Genomic DNA, 17278 nt, shown 5'->3' with positions numbered 1-17278 from the left:
ACTAACAGTGAGAGATTTGCTTTCTTCATCCAGCCACCTGAGTGGCATCAAGTGTCTCAGAATCTGACCCTGCTTCTTGGCAGGCAAGTGTATAAATGCATTCCAGCAGAATTAATATGGGAAAAGGGTATTGAAGGCCTACAGATTGGACGGCAGCCTTTAATGGTCAACAGTATGTCTTACAAGTATATTTAGTCTCCACGCTGGGGACAAGTCATTGCCCCTAAAGTGCTCTTTACTGCCAAGAGAACCAGAAGTCCCCAGCTGGTCACTGAATAATTTGTCGTTGCCAATTTGTAAAGTCCTGTCTTCCTCCTCCAAGTGCAAAGCACAACGTCCACCTTCATCAGTACCAGTTCCAGTGTGACAAAGCAGCTGTGTGTTAAATTAACCCTCCCGATGACAACAGCTGTAAAACTTGGTAGAGGCAAGGGGTGGATACAGAATGTCAAAATGCCGTGGAGAACAACCTTAACATAATGGCAATTCTCACAATATGTAAAAATTGTCATTATTATTGTGTCTGGTCCTGGTGAGCAGTGTTCTTTGATGTAACTACTGTAATTGCTTAGGGCACCACAAACCTTGCCAACACATTAGTACGATGATGGCAAACGTCATTGATAAATGTTGTGTGTGTTCTGACTGCTTCCCTGATCACCCAGTTCCCTGTCTCTCCTCCTCCTCTTGAGGCCTGTCTAAGTCCCCGAGATGCAGCAGTATTGAAATCAGGCCAATTAATAACTGTGCAACAGCCTCTTGGTGTCCAAGTGAAAGAAGAGTTGCAAATCTCTCATTGTAGATCAAAAACTAAAAATGATTAAGCCTAGAGAGGAAGGCACATTGCAAACCCAGGTAGGTCAAAATCTGGGCCTCTTACACCACAGATAGCCAAGTAGTGAATGAAAAGGAAACGTTATTGAAAGAAATTAAAGGGTTACTGCATTGAACATACAAATGATTCAAAAAGTCAGACAGCCTTCCTGCTGACATGGAGAGAGTTTGAGTGGTCTGTGTTGAAGACCACGCCAGCCACAATACTGCCTAAACCCAAACGCTAATCCAGTACAAGCCCCAGACTCTATACGATGAAGGATCTGAATGTTCTTCAGTATTTTGTAGACAGCACCTTGGTTGACAGTGTGCAATGTGATTCTTCATTTTATATTATCTTGTTATCTTTTTGCTTTCTATTAAGTATGTATAATTTACTTCTGATTAAATTGTGAGAACATCAGGAAGCAGCAGTTGGGTCTTCCGTGTCCACATGATCATGAACTGGGTAATCAGCGGGTGCTTTTGAATCAACTGGAGGTGGTGGGAGCAATGTGACTTCAGACGTGAAGGAAGGGCGGATGGGCTCATTACCAGCTGCATTATCTTGGTTAAGTTATTGTGTTTAACCTCCCTGAACATGGATTTACATACATCAGCATGAGAAGAGTCTAACTCCTGAGATCCTTGCACTAATAATAGTGCAATACACTAAGGTTTGGCAAAGTTGTGAGTTTTACACGTACACATCTGTCTAAAATAAAATAAATATCCAATGTACTCCATACTAATACGAAATCAATATATAAACGATTACATGCTTGTAAGAACAATAAAACACTAAAATAGTCTAATTTGGAGGTAGAGGGAAGCAGAGGGGGAGGGAGAGGGAGGGGGATGATTGGCAGAAGAGGGAGGGCGTGGGGTAGGGCCTCAACTGACCTCAACTAATGTGCACATTGTGAGGTGTATAACACACCCCCTGGGTGAAGGGCTCTTTACAAATGGACCTTCATCCTGGAAGTGAGAATAATGTAACCTAAAAACTTGTACCTGCATACTAATTTGCAACAAAAATAAATTAAAAAAAATAAATAGAATAGGCCTACCTAGACTTAGATTCTCAGTTTTTCAAATCTGAGAATTTTTTATAACATAAAAAGTGAACTAGACAGCGAAACTTAAGCCCAAGGAAATAGAAATATGAGTATTGGCCTGTATGCTAATTGCCTGGTTTATGGTTAGAATCACGAAGAGGTATAGGTAACTGGAATTGGTATTTAATTGTTATATTTGACAGACAAGGGTAATAATTAGACCAATATCCAAAACATTAGCCTAAATGCTGGTATAGCAGAAAATCTTGTTGTGATAGACTTAATGTCCAGGAATTATGTTTATATTAAAGATTCCTGTTAATGAAGCATCAGTGAAATTTACAAATATGAGGCCACTATGTTATGAAATAGATGAAATAGACGAAATAGAAAGCGTGTTTGAAAAGCACATATATGAGATTTGTTTTACATTTTCCACCTCCTTAGTCATTTGACCTATTACTTCATTCATCAACCTTCTGGAACCAAGTGACAAGAAACACTAGTGGTCCATTACAATACAGTTGACTCTAGAATGTAGACTTAAAAGTATAATCAAAACAGCACACAGTTGGTTTACAGAAATAAAAATGTTACAATTTCTAATAGTAAGTTTTTAATTTCCAGATCATGACTGTATCGTGGTGTTACCAGTGGATATGTTATCAAATATATTGATATCAGATATTATCATCAATGATATTTAGTATATTTTGCCATGAGAAAAACAGTAAAATCTATTTCAAAAAGTATGATACTTTTAAATTCTTATGAAAACATCGACTTTTCAAGGTGTCAAACTCACAGAAAAGTAAATGTATGGATTTGTCAGCCTAGGCTAGAAAAACAGTGCTGTAAGGTTTTTATAAAAAATAAAATCTAAACAAAATTTGCTTGTCATACTCAGAGACTTGCATAATCTTACAAGGGTCAACATATTTAGTCAGCACTGTGCAGAGACATGGGGCCAGGGTGACCTGTAGGGACACAGGGGCTGTGATGGGCAGTCAGCTTGGTTAAATGTCACTTGATCCTCGTCCCTACCACAGGAGAAGACCATTGCAGTGCTTATAACATAGTTCTAAAAATATAAAATTGATGCTATAAAAATAAATGCCTTTAAAAAAAACCAGAGGCTTAAACAGGAGCACAGAATTTGGGCCGTTAACACTCTTCCTTCAGGAGAAGCTTCCATTGTACCGAGGGATCAATTTCCTCATCCAAATCGTTCAGCTCCTGCTCTTTGGAGAGTTCCAGGAAAACCTGAAGGGGAGGAAAGAAATCAAGAGGGAGGAAAAATGTCACTGTGCCTCCCATGTGCACTGCTCCCACGTACCCCTTCCATGCGAGTGCAGAAAGACACACCTGCTAGGGGCTCATGTTCTACGGATGATACAGAAGCCCCAAAATGACCCACCTGCTCCAGGGTGGACTGTGAGAGGCTGTACTCCTCCAGGTCGAAGTTCTGCTTAACTGTAGAAGGATGGGCACGCGTTAGAGGTATACACATTTTTACATCTGTATGGTCTGGCAAATCAGCATAGACTACAAATAATGTATTTTTTTAAATCTTTGTATATTTATAAATACGTTGAGGTAATTTTTATCCCCATCTTAAATACATCATTCAGTTAAAAATACACCAGGCCCTTTACTTCGTTTGGCGGGGGGCGGGGAGGGGGGCGGATGTGCTTGTGTTATGTTTGTATATTGTGTGATTTTGAGATCTGTCTTTAAGGGAGGAACTTCTCTGTAACTGAGCCTGGACTTCTCTGCACATTCAGCACAGGAACATGTGGCAGGGAGACCCATTTTGAAAAGGGACGTGTCAGTTCTCAAGAAGGGCATGAGGTTTCCTGGTGAGCAGATATCTTCAGAGGTCTCTTTCCTAAAAGCCACTGCAGCTTCCCCTCATTGGGTTGAAAACTCTTCTTATTGATCAAAACAGACTGGGTGGGACCCTGAGAGCTCTGACAGGAGCTCAGCAGATCAGAAGGGTGACACCAAATTTCCTGGCCAGCAGAGAGCTTTGGTGCCAATCCAGGGAGTGCTGGCCCAGAATAGTGGGGTATTCAGCTGGACAGTGAAAAGATGATATGTCTCCTGACTCATGTTATCAGCAAGAGGCAGGAGAGTCTTCCGGAACCAGGAGACTTGAATTTCTTCCTTGGGGCAGGTGACAAGCAAAGACATACCACTGAGTGGTGACAATGAAAACTAGCACAGTTCAGAGCAGCAGAGTAAATAGGCCCCAAATTGCAAGGGAAAAAAGGATCTGTTATGCGAGATGCAGGTACAGAGCACAGCAGACCCCAGACCTGGAAGATTGTTTCAACAACCAGGCAGGAGTTAGTTTCTTCATTCACAACCCACAGCAATAAAATAATAGGCCAGTCTATAGAAATGGAAATTACATAAAAATTAAATTTAAATTAATACATAGAATTAATTACATAAAAATTAATTTTAAATGTGCAAGATTCAATGCTCCAAAGAAAAATATTCTTCTTAAATGCATATATAGTTGTGTTTTGACTTAGGTTGTAATGACATGTATATCATTTTGCATATATGCAAAAGTACGTGAAAAAAATTCACAAAGCAAAATAAAAATCACTCCATTCTCTCCAATACACACACAGAATCCCTCCCCTCCTTGGTTTCGTGTTCTTAAAAGTCAATTTGAGATTTTCACTTTTAAATGTGATGCATAGGTCACAGTTCGTTTTTGACATGTAGACAGATTATTTTGTGATTTGGAATTATCCTCTTGCCAAGGTTATAGTTCTTACCCTTTTCTAATTTGAGGAAAGCTTGGGCTAAAGGTCGCACGTCTTCCACTGGCAACTTATAAACCATCAGAGACGAGAACCTGGGAGGAAGCAGAAGCGGGGAGAGTGAAGCCACCCACGGCAGATGGGAATTCACTGCCTCCATCTCTCTGTCCCTTTTTACTTTTATAAACGTGGTAAAAAACACTTCACATGAGATCGACTCTCTTAACAATGTTTAATTGCCCAATACAGTAGCTTTGCCCATAAGTATAAGGTTGCACCGCAAACTGCCAAGCTTGTTCATCTTGCTCATCTGGAGTATTACGCCTGTGTTTAGTAACTCCTCATCTTTCCCTCCCCTAGTTCCTGGAAACCATATTCCAGTCTGATTCTATGAATTTGACTGTTTCAGATGCCTGATAAGGGAACTCAAATGGTATTTCTCTTTATGTGACTGTCTGATTTCACTTAGCATAAAGTCTTCAAGGTTCATGTAAGTTGTCACATATTATAGAACTGACTTCCTTTAAAATGCGTAACAGGGACATCTCAAGCAACTGGAAAAGGAAGAACATTCCAACCCCAAACCCAGTAGAAGAAAAGAAATAACCAAAATTAGAGTAGAATTAAATGAAATTGAAAACAAAAGAATAACACAACAGATCAATAAATCAAAAAGCTGGTTTTTTGAAAAGGTCAATAAAATAGATAAACCTTTGGCCAACCTAATCAGGAAAAAAAAGAATAAAATCTCTAATCTCATCAATCAGAAACAACAAAGACGAAATAACAACAGACTCCTCAGAAATCCAAAAATCCTTAATGAATATTACAAGAAACTGTATTCTCAGAAATATGAAAATCTGAAGGAAATTGACCGATACTTGGAAGCACGTCACCTTCCAAGACTTAGCCAGAATCAAGTGGAAATGTTGAACAGGCCCATATCAAGTTCGGAAATAGCATCAACCATACAAAACCTCCCTAAAAAGAAAAGCCCGGGACCAGATGGTTTCATGCCAGAATTCTACCAAACTTTTAAAGAGGAATTAGTACCTATATTACTTAACCTGTTCCAAAAGGTAGAAAAGGAAGGAAGACTACCTAACACGTTCTATGAAGCAAACATCGCCCTGATCCCCAAACCAGGAAAAGACCCAACAAGAAAAGAAAATTAGAGACCAATATCACTAATGAATATAGATGCAAAAATATTCAACAAGATCCTAACAAACAGAATCCGCAACACATCAAACAAATTATACATCATGACCAAGTCGGTTTTATCCCAGGGTCTCAAGGTTGGTTCAATATACGAAAATCTATAAATGTAATCCAGCACATAAACAAATTAAAAAACAAAGACCATATGATTCTCTCAATCGATGCAGAAAAAGCTTTTGATAATATCCAGCATCCTTCATGATCAGAACACTTAAGAAAATCGGTATAGAAGGGACATTTCTTAAACTGATAGAGACCATCTACAGCAAACCCACAGCCAATATCATATTGAATGGAGTTAAATTGGAATCATTTCCACTCAGATCAGGAACCAGACAAGGCTGCCCATTGTCTCCATTGCTTTTTAACATTGTAATGGAAGTTTTAGCCACTGCAATTAGGGAAGAAAAGGCGATCAAGGGTATCCATATAGGGTCAGAAGAGATCAAACTTCCGCTCTTCGCAGATGATATGATTGTATATCTGGAAAACACTAGGGACTCTACTACAAAACTCTTAGAAGTGATCAAGGAATACAGCAGCATCTCAGGTTACAAAATCAACATTCATAAATCGGTAGCCTTTATATATACCAACAATAGTCAAGTTGAAAAAACAGTTAAGGACTCTATCCCATTCACAGTAGTGCCAAAGAAGATGAAATATTTGGGAATTTATCTAACAAAGGACGTGAAAGATCTCTATAAAAAGAACTATGAAACTCTAAGAAAAGAAATAGCTGAAAATATTAACAAATGGAAAAACATACCATGCTCATGGCTGGGAAGAATCAACATTGTTAAAATGTCCATACTACCCAAAGCAATATATAATTTCAATGCAATCCCTATTAAAGCTCCACTGTTATACTTTAAAGATCTTGTAAAAACAATACTTTGTTTTATATGAATCAGAAAAAATCTCGAATAGCCAAGACATTACTCAGAAATAAAAACAAAACAGGAGGAATTACGCTACCAGACCTCAGACTATACTACAAATCGATAGTGATCAAAACAGCATGGCATTGGCACAAAAACAGAGAAGTAGATGTCTGGAACAGAATAGAGAACCAAGAGATGAACCCAGCTACTTACTGTTATTTAATCTTTGACAATCCAATTAAAAATATTCAGTGGGGAAAAGATTCCCTATTTAACAGATGGTGCTGGGTGAACTGGCTGGCAACCTGTAGAAGACTGAAACTGGACCCACACCTTTCACCATTAACTAAGATAGACTCTCACTGGATCAAAGATTTAAACTTAAGACATGAAACTATAAAGATACTAGAGGAGAGTGCACGGGAAAACCATTGAAGAAATCGGTCTGGACGAGTATTTTATGAGAAGGACCCCCCAGGCAATTGAAGCAGCTTCAAAAATACACTACTGGGACTTGATCAAACTAAAAAGCTTCTGCACAGCCAAGAACACAGTAAGTAAAGCAAGCAAACAGCCCTCAGAATGGGAGAAGATATTTGCAGGTTATGTCTCCGACAAAGGTTTAATAACCAGAATCCACAGAGAACTCAAACGCATTAGCAAGAATAGAACAAGGGATCCCATTGCTGGCTGGGCAAGGGATTTGAAGAGAAACTTCTCTCAAGAAGACAGGCATGAGGACTTCAGACATATTAAAAAATGCTCATTATCTTTAATCATCAGAGAAATGCAAATCAAAACTACTTTGAGATATCATCTAACTCCAGTGAGACTAGCCTATATCACAAAATCCCAAGACCAGAGATGTTGGCACGTATGTGGAGAAAAGGGAACACTTTTGCACTGCTGGTGGGAATGCAAATTAATACATTCCTTTTGGAAAGAGATATGGAGAACACTTAGAGATCTAAAAATAGATCTGCCATTCAATCCTGTAATCCCTCTACTGGGCATATACCCAGAAGACCAAAAATCACATCATAACAAAGATATTTGTACCAGAATGTTTATTGCAGCCCAATTCATAATTGCTAAGTCATGGAAAAAGCCCAAGTGCCCATCGATCCACTCATGGGTTAATAAATTGTGGTATATGTACACCATGGAATATTATGCAGCCTTAAAGAAAGATGGAGACTTTACCTCTTTCATGTTTACATGGATGGAGCTGGAACATATTCTTCTTAGTAAAGTATCTCAAGAATGGAAGAAAAAGTACCCAATGTACTCAGCCCTACTATGAGACTAATTTAGGGTTTTCACATGAAAGCTATAACCCGGTTACAACCTAAGAATAGGGGGAAGGGGGAAAAGGAGGGGAGGGAGGTGGGAGGTGGGTAGAGGGAAGGGGATGGTGGGATTACACCAGCGGTGCATCTTACAAGGGTATATGTGAAACTTGGTAAACGATCTGTGAAGCTAGTGAATGATGCCCCATGAATATATCAATGTACACAGCTATGATTTAATAAAAAAATAAATAAATAAAATAAAATGCGTAACAGCATTCCATTGTCTGCAGATACCACATTTTCTTTACCCATTTATCTGTGAATGAACACTTAATGTTCCAGCACCTCTTGGCTGGATTGGACAGTGCTGCAATCAACACGGGGATGTAGATGTCCCTTCAAGGTCCCAATTTTAATCACTTTAAATATTACCCAGAAGTGCGATTGCTGAGTTATATGGTAGCTCTATTTTAATATTCTGAGGAACAAGCATACTGGTTTTCATAGCAGATGTACCTTTTGTATTTCCATAAACAGTGTGCAGAGCTCCAATTTCTCCACTTCTTGGTCTGTTTTTGTTTGTTTGTTTGGTTGGTTAGTTTTGTTTTGTTTTGTTTTTTTAGAATAGCCATTTTTCTCAGCCATTTGCTATAACATGACACCACAGGCTGGGTATTTTATAATATGAGATTCATTTCTTACAGATCTAGAGGCTGGGGAGTCCGGGGTTTCATATATAATGAGGACCTTCCTGCTTTGTCATAACACGGCTGAAGGTGTCACAGGAAAGGAGGGGTGCTCGAGAGGGTATCAAACTGGCTTTGATAATAGACTCACCCTTGATATAACCAACCCACTTCTGCAAAAGCTCATTAATACATTAATCCAGGAATGGATTAATGCATCCATCAGAGGACAGCCCTCATGAACTAATCACCATGTAAGGCCCCACCTGGTCCTACTTCTTTTTTTTTTTTTTTTTTTTAGAGACAGAGTCTCACTTTATGGCCCTCGGTAGAGTGCCGTGGCATCACACAGCTCACAGCAACCTCCAACTCCTGGGCTTAAGCGATTCTCTTGCCTCAGCCTCCCGAGTAGCTGGGACTACAGGCGCCCGCCACAACACCCGGCTACTGGTCCTACTTCTTAATACCCTCACAATGCAATGTAATTCCAACATGAATTTTGGAGGGGACACTCTAACCACAGCGGTGTCCTAACAGGTGTGAGATCATAGCTCAGTGTCCTTCTGACCTGCATTTCTCTGATGACATCCAACAGTTTTTCAAAGGCCTGTTGGCCATTGTTATATCTTCTTTAGAGAAATGTTTGTTCTCTAAAGTTTATGTTTATTCTCTAAACTGTCCCTTTTTAGGTTGTTATTAGGCTTTTGTTTTTTGCTATTAGAGCACAGAAGTTTCCTATGCACAGCCATGCCCCACATAAGGCCAGTCAGGGGTCAGATCACGTGGAGAACTGGGCAAAGTGAACGCAAGACTCAGACAGTTTAGTGCCCTTGGCTCCTTGGATGAAGGTGGGTAGGTGCTGCCCAGATGATGATTATTTGCCAGACTCACCTTTCACCTTATTTTCTAAGCTGAACACTGGATCTTCGACTTCATCCTTCCAGCAGGAACTGAGTTTCTTAAAATTCCCAGTATTCCCTGTAAGACCCGTACCTCTCCCTCTCCACCAACCTACTCAAAGGGCCTCCTAACACAAGACGATGTACTGGAGCCTCCGAGTAGGAGGCCAGGACTTGAGAGCCAGATGATGTCAGCAACAATAATACTTTAATAATTTGTTTCTCAAGCAAATGTCTTCTGCCTCTCCCTGGGTTCTCCACCTTTACTCTGGTTGGGGTAAGAGCCTTTAGTTATCTGATGAAACAACCAACATTTGCAAGAGAAATCTGAGTTTGCTTCTAAGAACGACATTTTGAAGACTGTTAAGATCCAGAGCCAATCAGACAGGTAATGTGGATGGCAGGGGCGGACACCTGAACTGATATTTGCAGGTTCAAGGACTTGGGGAGAAGGCTGGAAATGCAGGAAGGATGAGAGATGGATGGAGAGAAGTTTAGTGGAATCCACAGAGAAGAAGGCACTTTGAAGATGTAGCAGAGAGGGAGGGATGAGGCCAAGAGCCGTGGAAGGTTGACAGTGGCTCCCAGAAGCTGGAAGACACAAGGGATGGATTCTTCCTTAGAGCTTTCAGAGGGAGCGCAGCCCTGCTGCCGCCTTGATTTTGATTTCCCGCCTCTACAACGTGAGGGAATACATTTCTATTGTTTTAAGCTACCTAGTTTGTAGCAATTTGTTATAGAAGCCGCAGGAAACCTAACCCAGCTGTTGGTATCAACAAGTCTAAGTAGAAGAAAAGGCCAGTGGTGAAAATTGGCAGGAGTGGCTGCTTCATCTTCCAGACCTCAGATGCATGATCCTTTCTGATAATGGTCTATGTGATCCTTTCTGATAATGGTCTATGCTGCCTCAGTGTCCCCATCCTGAACAGGAAAATGATAAAAGCACAGACCTCCTCGAGTTGTTGAGAGGAGTAAGTGACTCACTAACTGTAAAGGGCTTAGAAGACACTCGGAACGGGGTAAGCGTTAGCTTTTAGTCCTGTTATTCCACTGCTGTTTTTTATTAAGCTTATTAGTATTATTCGCCAGAATTTATATCCTTTTCTGATTATGGCCTGTATGAATAATTTCATTTGCTTAATAATTTACAGAAAAATAAGACTTGAAGTTCAGTCTTCAGAATATTATAAACAGTTCTTTCTGAGGGATGGGGTCGGCCATCAAATGTATTTGCTCCTATGTTCTAATTTTTCAACAATGAACTCATGTTACATTGGTAAAATAAGTATATTAAAATGTTGTTTTTCAAAAATAAATAAATAAATAAATAAAATCAGGGAGATTTATATTTCATTTCAGGTCTCCCTGTGTATTTATGGGACAATGATTCTCACCCACGTTGCCCACTCCTTGTACCTTTATGATATATTTCTATTCAGTCGTGGGCTGCTCAGTGAGTTACAGCCTTGCTTTGATATTTACATTCCACTGTAGAAGTATATTGTCCCACAGTGTCATTATGACCTATTTCTCCTTATTATCTTTTTTCTTCTTCTAACTCCTAAATCATATCTTTTTCAGTAAATTCTAGATATTAAAAATAACCATAAAGTTGATCCTTGTTGTTTGCTGTGTATGGATGGTACTGTTACCAGAATTTACATAAAATTGGAACTATTAATCGATTTGAAATAAAATAATTTTTAGGTTTACTTCCTCATTTTGCAGCTTGTTAACTCAGTTAAGAGACCTAACCTGTTTTTCATAAAGGTAATAATTGAGTCCATTTATGAAGAACTTCGTAAAGGCCAGACCCTCACAACTCTTTTTTGAAGTCTGGCATTTTTCATTGGAATAATAACATCGACTTTGAAAAGTCTGTCTGAGTACTGGATAGGACAGTACAAACAGCAGGGGAGTACCTGGCACACGGTGGGACCAGGACGTTAACTGGGAGACAGCGTGACCAGGGCGTTAACTGACACACAGTGGGACCAGGGCATTAACTGACAGACAGTGGGACCAGGACGTTAACTGGGAGACAGCGTGACCAGGGCATTAACTGACAGACAGTGGGACCAGGGCATTAACTGACAGACAGTGGGACCAGAGCATTAAATGACAGACAGTGGGACCAGGGCATTAACTGACAGACAGTGGGACCAGGACGTTAACTGGGAGACAGCATGACCAGGGCATTAACTGACAGACAGTGGGACCAGGGCATCAACTGATAGACAGTGGGACCAGAGCATTCACTGGCAGACAGTGGGACCAGGGCATTCACTGGCAGACAGTGGCACCAGGACAGTACCAAAGGGATCAGAACATTAATTGATACACAGTGGAACAAGAGCTAACTGGTACACAGTGGAACCAGGAACTTAACGGGCACACAGTGGGACCAGGGTGGTAATTGGCACACAGTGGGACCAGGGAGGTAATTGGCACACAGTGGGACCAGGGCTAACTGGCACACAGTGGGACCAGGGTGGTAGCTGCACACAGTGGGACCGGGGCTAACTGGCACACAGTGGAATCAGGATGATAACTGGCACATAGTGGGACCAGGACATTAACTGGCACACAGTGCGACCAGGGTGGTAACTGGCACACAGTGGGACCAGGATGGTAACTGGCACACAGTGGGACCACAGCACTCACTATGTCAGCTTTTACATCTGCTATCTCTTCTCCAGTTTACTTCCTGCAATAGGCAACAAATAATCTCTTTCCTCTTAGGTTTCTTTTCTGAATGACGACAAATCAATGTAAGTGACAAGGAAAAGTGAATATCTGGCTCCGTATAGAAAGCAGCCCCTGTCTTTACCTTTCCTGCCGAGCAGCCTGGGGGAAGAGCCTCAGGATCTCTGTGTGGAGGGGCTCCACCTGTGCGGGGGTCTTCACCTTCATCTCTAGCAGGTAATCTTTGCCGAATTTGCTCTTCAGCTGTTGGATGGAACCGATGCACCTGGAGGTTGGAGGAGGACGAGTCCGTGAGAAAAAGGAGGAAAATATGTGCACTTCAGAGCTCGAGGCCGCTGACTTGCTACTGCCATTGTCACTGGGTCCTTTCTGCTGGACCTGGGCCAGCAGCTCCAGCTGTCTCATTGATCTCTCCCTCTTTACAGACAAAGCGCTCCAGCCATGCACCTGGGACGGACACTCACCTCAGCCTCCCCGACACCATGATGGCCACTCGGTCACACACGGCCTCGGCCTCGGCCATGTAGTGGGTGGTCAGGAGGGCGCCCCTCTCTGTGTTCCTGAAGGTGGCCCGGATCGCCTGCCTACATCGCCAAGAAATTATTTGCAATTTGGAATTCCTCTAATTCATGAGAAATGAAGCAAGAACTGATCTGCATGTGAACAATTAGCAGAGGGGATTAAGCTGAGGGCTGCTGCACAGAGGGCGGTGAGATGAGCAGGGCGGGCTGCTGGGAGCTCACACTGAGAGGCGCACTGGAGGACGGGCGTGCGCAGGGCACGGTCCTTACAAGGCGACCCCGGAAGAGAAATGCTGAGAAAGAGACGTGCGCGTGAACAGGCCGCGTGACAGGGGCAGACAGACGCAAAACGGACAATAGCCTTGTCACAATCTAGTGGGCAACAAGGGCACAGCAAACACATACAATGCCCACGTTTACCACGTCATGAGAACTGCTTTTGCCAAGCTGAGTATGGACACAGTGCTTGGGCACCGTGTCCAACCTAAAAGATAAGTGAGCAACCACACAACCCAGTGTGGACCTGCAGTCCCCACAATGGGTGTTCTGCCTTCCGTGAGAAACGGTCATAAAATATTTCCAGGGAAGGAGAGTTTTTTACAAAGTATTGGCTTTACTAACGATATTGACCTTTCTTTTTTTTATTTCCACATTGAGAAACAGTTTAAGGGATTATTTTTGCAGTATAATCCTTCCCCAACTCCCTGCGAGGCATCTGCTCTGGCCCTGACCGTCTAAAATTGCAGAGGTCCTCAAACTTTTTAAACAGGAGGCCAGTTCACTGTCCCTCAGACCGTTGGAGGGCCGGATTATAGTTTAAAAAGGAACTATGAACAAATTCCTATGCACACTACACATATCTTATTTTGAAGTAAAAAAACAAATACAGTCACACAGCCTCATGTGGCCCGCTGGCCGTAGTTTGAGGACCCCAGCAAAGCTCCTCACCACATTTGCTGCTGCCCCTCGGGGTCCATCCCAGTCGAAGGCTCATCCAGAAGCACCACCGATGGGTTCCCCAGGATGCTCAGGGCAAAGCACAGCTGGAACAAGAGTAACAGCCCATCCGGCAGCCGTCTGTGCCACCCTGCAGAGTGACCCCGAGCCCTGCCCATACCTTTCTCTTCACTCCTTCTGATAAGGTCCTGGTGGGCGCCTTCAGCTGGCCCTGCAGCTTGAGTGCGTTGACTAACCTGAAACAAACACAGTAGAGCCTCACAGCCTTCTGACAAAGAGGAGCTGATAGGAAGGTGGACCAAGCAAGGAAGGGAGAGCAGGGGTCAGAAATGCAGTTCTGTCTGAGGCCCATAATCCCAACACTTTAGGAAGCAGGAGGATAGCTTCAGGGGCCAGGAGTTCAAGACCTGATTGGGCAACATAGTGAGACCCAATCTCAAGAAAGAAAAGAAGGAGAGAAGGAAAGAGAGAGAGAGAGAGAAAGAAAAGAAGGAACGAAAAGAACAAAGGAAAGAAGGAAGGAAGGAAGGAAGGGAGGGAGGGAGGAAGTGAGGGAGCAGAAGACAAAAAAGAAAAGAAAAGAAAAGAGAAAGAAAGAAAGAACGAAAGAAAAAGAAAAAAGAAAGAAAGAAGGAAAGAAAAAAGAAAGAAAGAAAGAAAGAAAGAAAGAAAGAAAGAAAGAAAGAAAGAAAGAAAGAAAGAAAGAAAGAAAGAAAGAAAGAAAGAAAGAAAGAAAGAAAGAAAAGGAAAATATGTGTTTCTAAAATAGATGTGGTGGTAGTAGGGTGAGTGAGGCCATATTATTGGCTTGTCTTCCATCAAAAGATAATGTGGTCTTTTGAAAGACTAGAAGCACAAGTCATGATATGCAAACAGTCATTGGATGTAAGAAGGATGTCCTGTTCTAGAATAAATACTTGCAGAGTGAAGTCTAAATATCCCAATATGAACTTAAGGAAAAGTAAAGGAATAAACTTTTATTTGTCTGTTCATTTTTTTAAATATTTAAAAGTATAAAGTGAAAAGACAAAATCCTGAACCTTTCAAAATGGAAAATTCATTGTAAACTTAAAAATATAAAAATATGTACCTCATACCTATTACCAATACTGTCTTTGCATAAATGAATGAATCGAAGTAAACTTCTCTTTCCCCCAAATATTTTTAGTATGTTTGGTGCAATTTACCAATGAATTGTTATTTTTAAATTTTTGTAACTAATATGAGAAAAATAAATTCACACTTTGAAATCTGGGAAGCCAGGTTCCAGTTGCAAATCTACCAAGTGCAACCTGGGGCGGCATTTAGGGTCATCCCGAGTGTTCTGTGAAGACCCTTTATCTCAGCTTTCCCCACTGTCCCCTCGGGCTTGGAGCAGAGAGGGGCGGTGAGTACCGTGAGATGGAGGTCTTGGCGTCCCCTTTCCTCAGCCCTTTTACGGCGGCGTACACTTCCAGATGCTCCCTGGCCGTCAGGTTGGGCCACAGCGCGTTCTCCTGAGGACAGTACCCTAGGAACCCCAGGGTGTCCCCTCCGCCGCTGCCTTTCAGTAGCACCTGTGGGTGAAAGTTGCCTTTCAGAGCCAGTGTCCCGCGTTGCTTCTCTTGAATATTTCCATGACACCTTTCTCCTCATGAACCTGGAAAAACTATAGAGAAATGCTAAGGCCTAATTGAGTTCATCAATTTGTAATTATTCTGCCTTAAAGAAAGGTCATCAGAAACCAAACACATGAAACCAAGTGTGTGCACAGCCAGCGACCCAATCTCAGCTGAAAATTGAATTGCCATGGAGGGTGGTGCCTGTTTTCGTGGCAAACACTCTTTATCCAGTTTATCCATCCCTGTTGGAATGAAGCGTGGTGACTTGTGACTCAGTATTTAAATTCACTCACGGATCAAACGTCTTTCTGAGAGCCCCCTTGTGACAGAGGTTATGCTTCCTGCAGGGATGACAGAGAAGGGAATAACTAGCTCTCCTGTTCTGGGGAGTTTTCATCCTGCTGAATGAATCAGGTTAAGAAACAAGCAGAGAAATGACATAACGGAATAAAGACGGGTCAGACACGAGGCTGTTGTGAAAATTCAGGAGGCTGGGGGAGAGAATAGCAGGGGAAGTGACTTGAGGGAGGGTGACCAGACAGCCTGTCTGATAAGGGTTCTTTTTAGCAGAAGAGGAAAAAGTGCCAGTCATGGTAAAGGCCAGAGGCAAGAAAGTTGGAGCAAAGAGCAAGACCAGAGACAGGAGCAGGGATGATGAACTTGATGTTCTTGGACCCAAGGCAAAGGCAGGGGGCCTGGAGCTGCATGATCAAGGGTGGGCAGGGATATGGCAGAGGGGACGGGGCAGTTAGCTGCTGCAGCCGCCTGAGAGGCAAGGGAGGTGTCCTTCCAGCCACAGTGCAGAGAGAAGTGGCTGAAAGGATTGAATCAGGAGAAAGACATGGTGCCAGAGGAGTCTCCCTGGCTGATCTGGTTAAGCTCATTTCGTGACACCCAAACAGCTGGCGTCATACGTAGGATCTTACTTACCTTTTAAAATAGTCTGTTCCAATATAGCAAGGAGCAGCTATCTCCCTTTCTCCCAAGTTCAGTGAGAAATAAAATACCGGCTTAGGGTCTAGGCGGTGATTGAGTTAGGGAGTCTGTAAGCATGGCTGCATCACCCGCGCTTATTGAGGGGGCCTGAGGAACACCTGCCCTGGCCCCCAGAGACCCTCCCTTCAGTGAGATGTTCATCAAGAGCAGCCTGGCCTGTGTCTCCCTTCTTGTGCTGACTACCAACCCCTCTCCCAGAGTACATGTCCACAGACCTCGGCCTTATCTTCTTTTCTGTACTTCCTCCGGTCAGATTTTCAAAGAACTTCCTAAGATTTTCTATCTTCTACCATAAAATTTGGAAGAAAACACGTTATCTCTACCCAGTCACATCTCTCTCTTTGATGAACCTGAGCCCTTTATCTGTTTCCCTGGACACTGTGCACAATTAAACTCCAAGTACAATTAAAGTCGACTTCACCACTCTTGTACATTTTTGAGTCATTCCTTGAAAATATTCCCAGGAAACAGTGTATTTGCAATAAAATGAATATTTAAATAACTTAAGCATTTTGTGAAGGACACAGAATATAATTTCCTAATAAATGTGTATTTTTTTTTTTTTACCAATTTCACTCATGACTAAAGTATCACACGCTCCCCAAATGTGAACATTCATGTGTTCTACGGCCGTATTATTAGGATTTGTGTGGGTTCTGAGTATTGGAATATTAGACATTCTTCATTATTATCTTTGAATAATCATTCCCTGTCAGTGCTTAATTTTCGTGACCGTTTGTGGGATAATTTGTGAATTTATTCTCTTGTATTTTGCATTATTTGCGTCTATCTTCTACAGACTCCACGGCCGGTTGCTGTGTCTAAGGTTTACCGTCGCACCCATCTGTAGTATCCCGGCTAACATAT

The 17278-nt window shown here is 42.0% G+C and overlaps 1 protein-coding gene across 4 annotated transcripts in view; it reads right to left on the bottom strand.

Moving 5' to 3' along the window:
- Nucleotides 1-2134: 2134 nt before the first annotated feature.
- Nucleotides 2135-17278, bottom strand: part of LOC128569806 (ABC-type organic anion transporter ABCA8-like) — a 67732-nt gene continuing 52588 nt past the window's right edge. For 2 of the 4 annotated variants that reach the window (XM_053568324.1, XM_053568325.1), the window contains 8 exons: nt 15210-15370; nt 13975-14050; nt 13806-13900; nt 12801-12920; nt 12461-12601; nt 4664-4743; nt 3289-3344; nt 2137-3134 (listed from right to left, as the gene is read on the bottom strand). In XM_053568324.1, the coding sequence (XP_053424299.1) occupies nt 3036-3134; nt 3289-3344; nt 4664-4743; nt 12461-12601; nt 12801-12920; nt 13806-13900; nt 13975-14050; nt 15210-15370 (828 nt within the window). In that variant the 3' untranslated portion in view covers nt 2137-3035. Of the gene's footprint in view, nt 3135-3288; nt 3345-4663; nt 4744-12460; nt 12602-12800; nt 12921-13805; nt 13901-13974; nt 14051-15209; nt 15371-17278 lie in introns of all 4 variants that reach the window. The other 2 variants (XM_053568323.1, XM_053568326.1) reach the window with 2 other exon arrangements.

Source organism: Nycticebus coucang, chromosome 18 (genome assembly GCF_027406575.1).
Source record: "Nycticebus coucang isolate mNycCou1 chromosome 18, mNycCou1.pri, whole genome shotgun sequence".
Classification (NCBI taxonomy): domain Eukaryota; kingdom Metazoa; phylum Chordata; class Mammalia; order Primates; family Lorisidae; genus Nycticebus; species Nycticebus coucang.
This window is presented reverse-complemented; position numbering and strand designations above follow the sequence as displayed.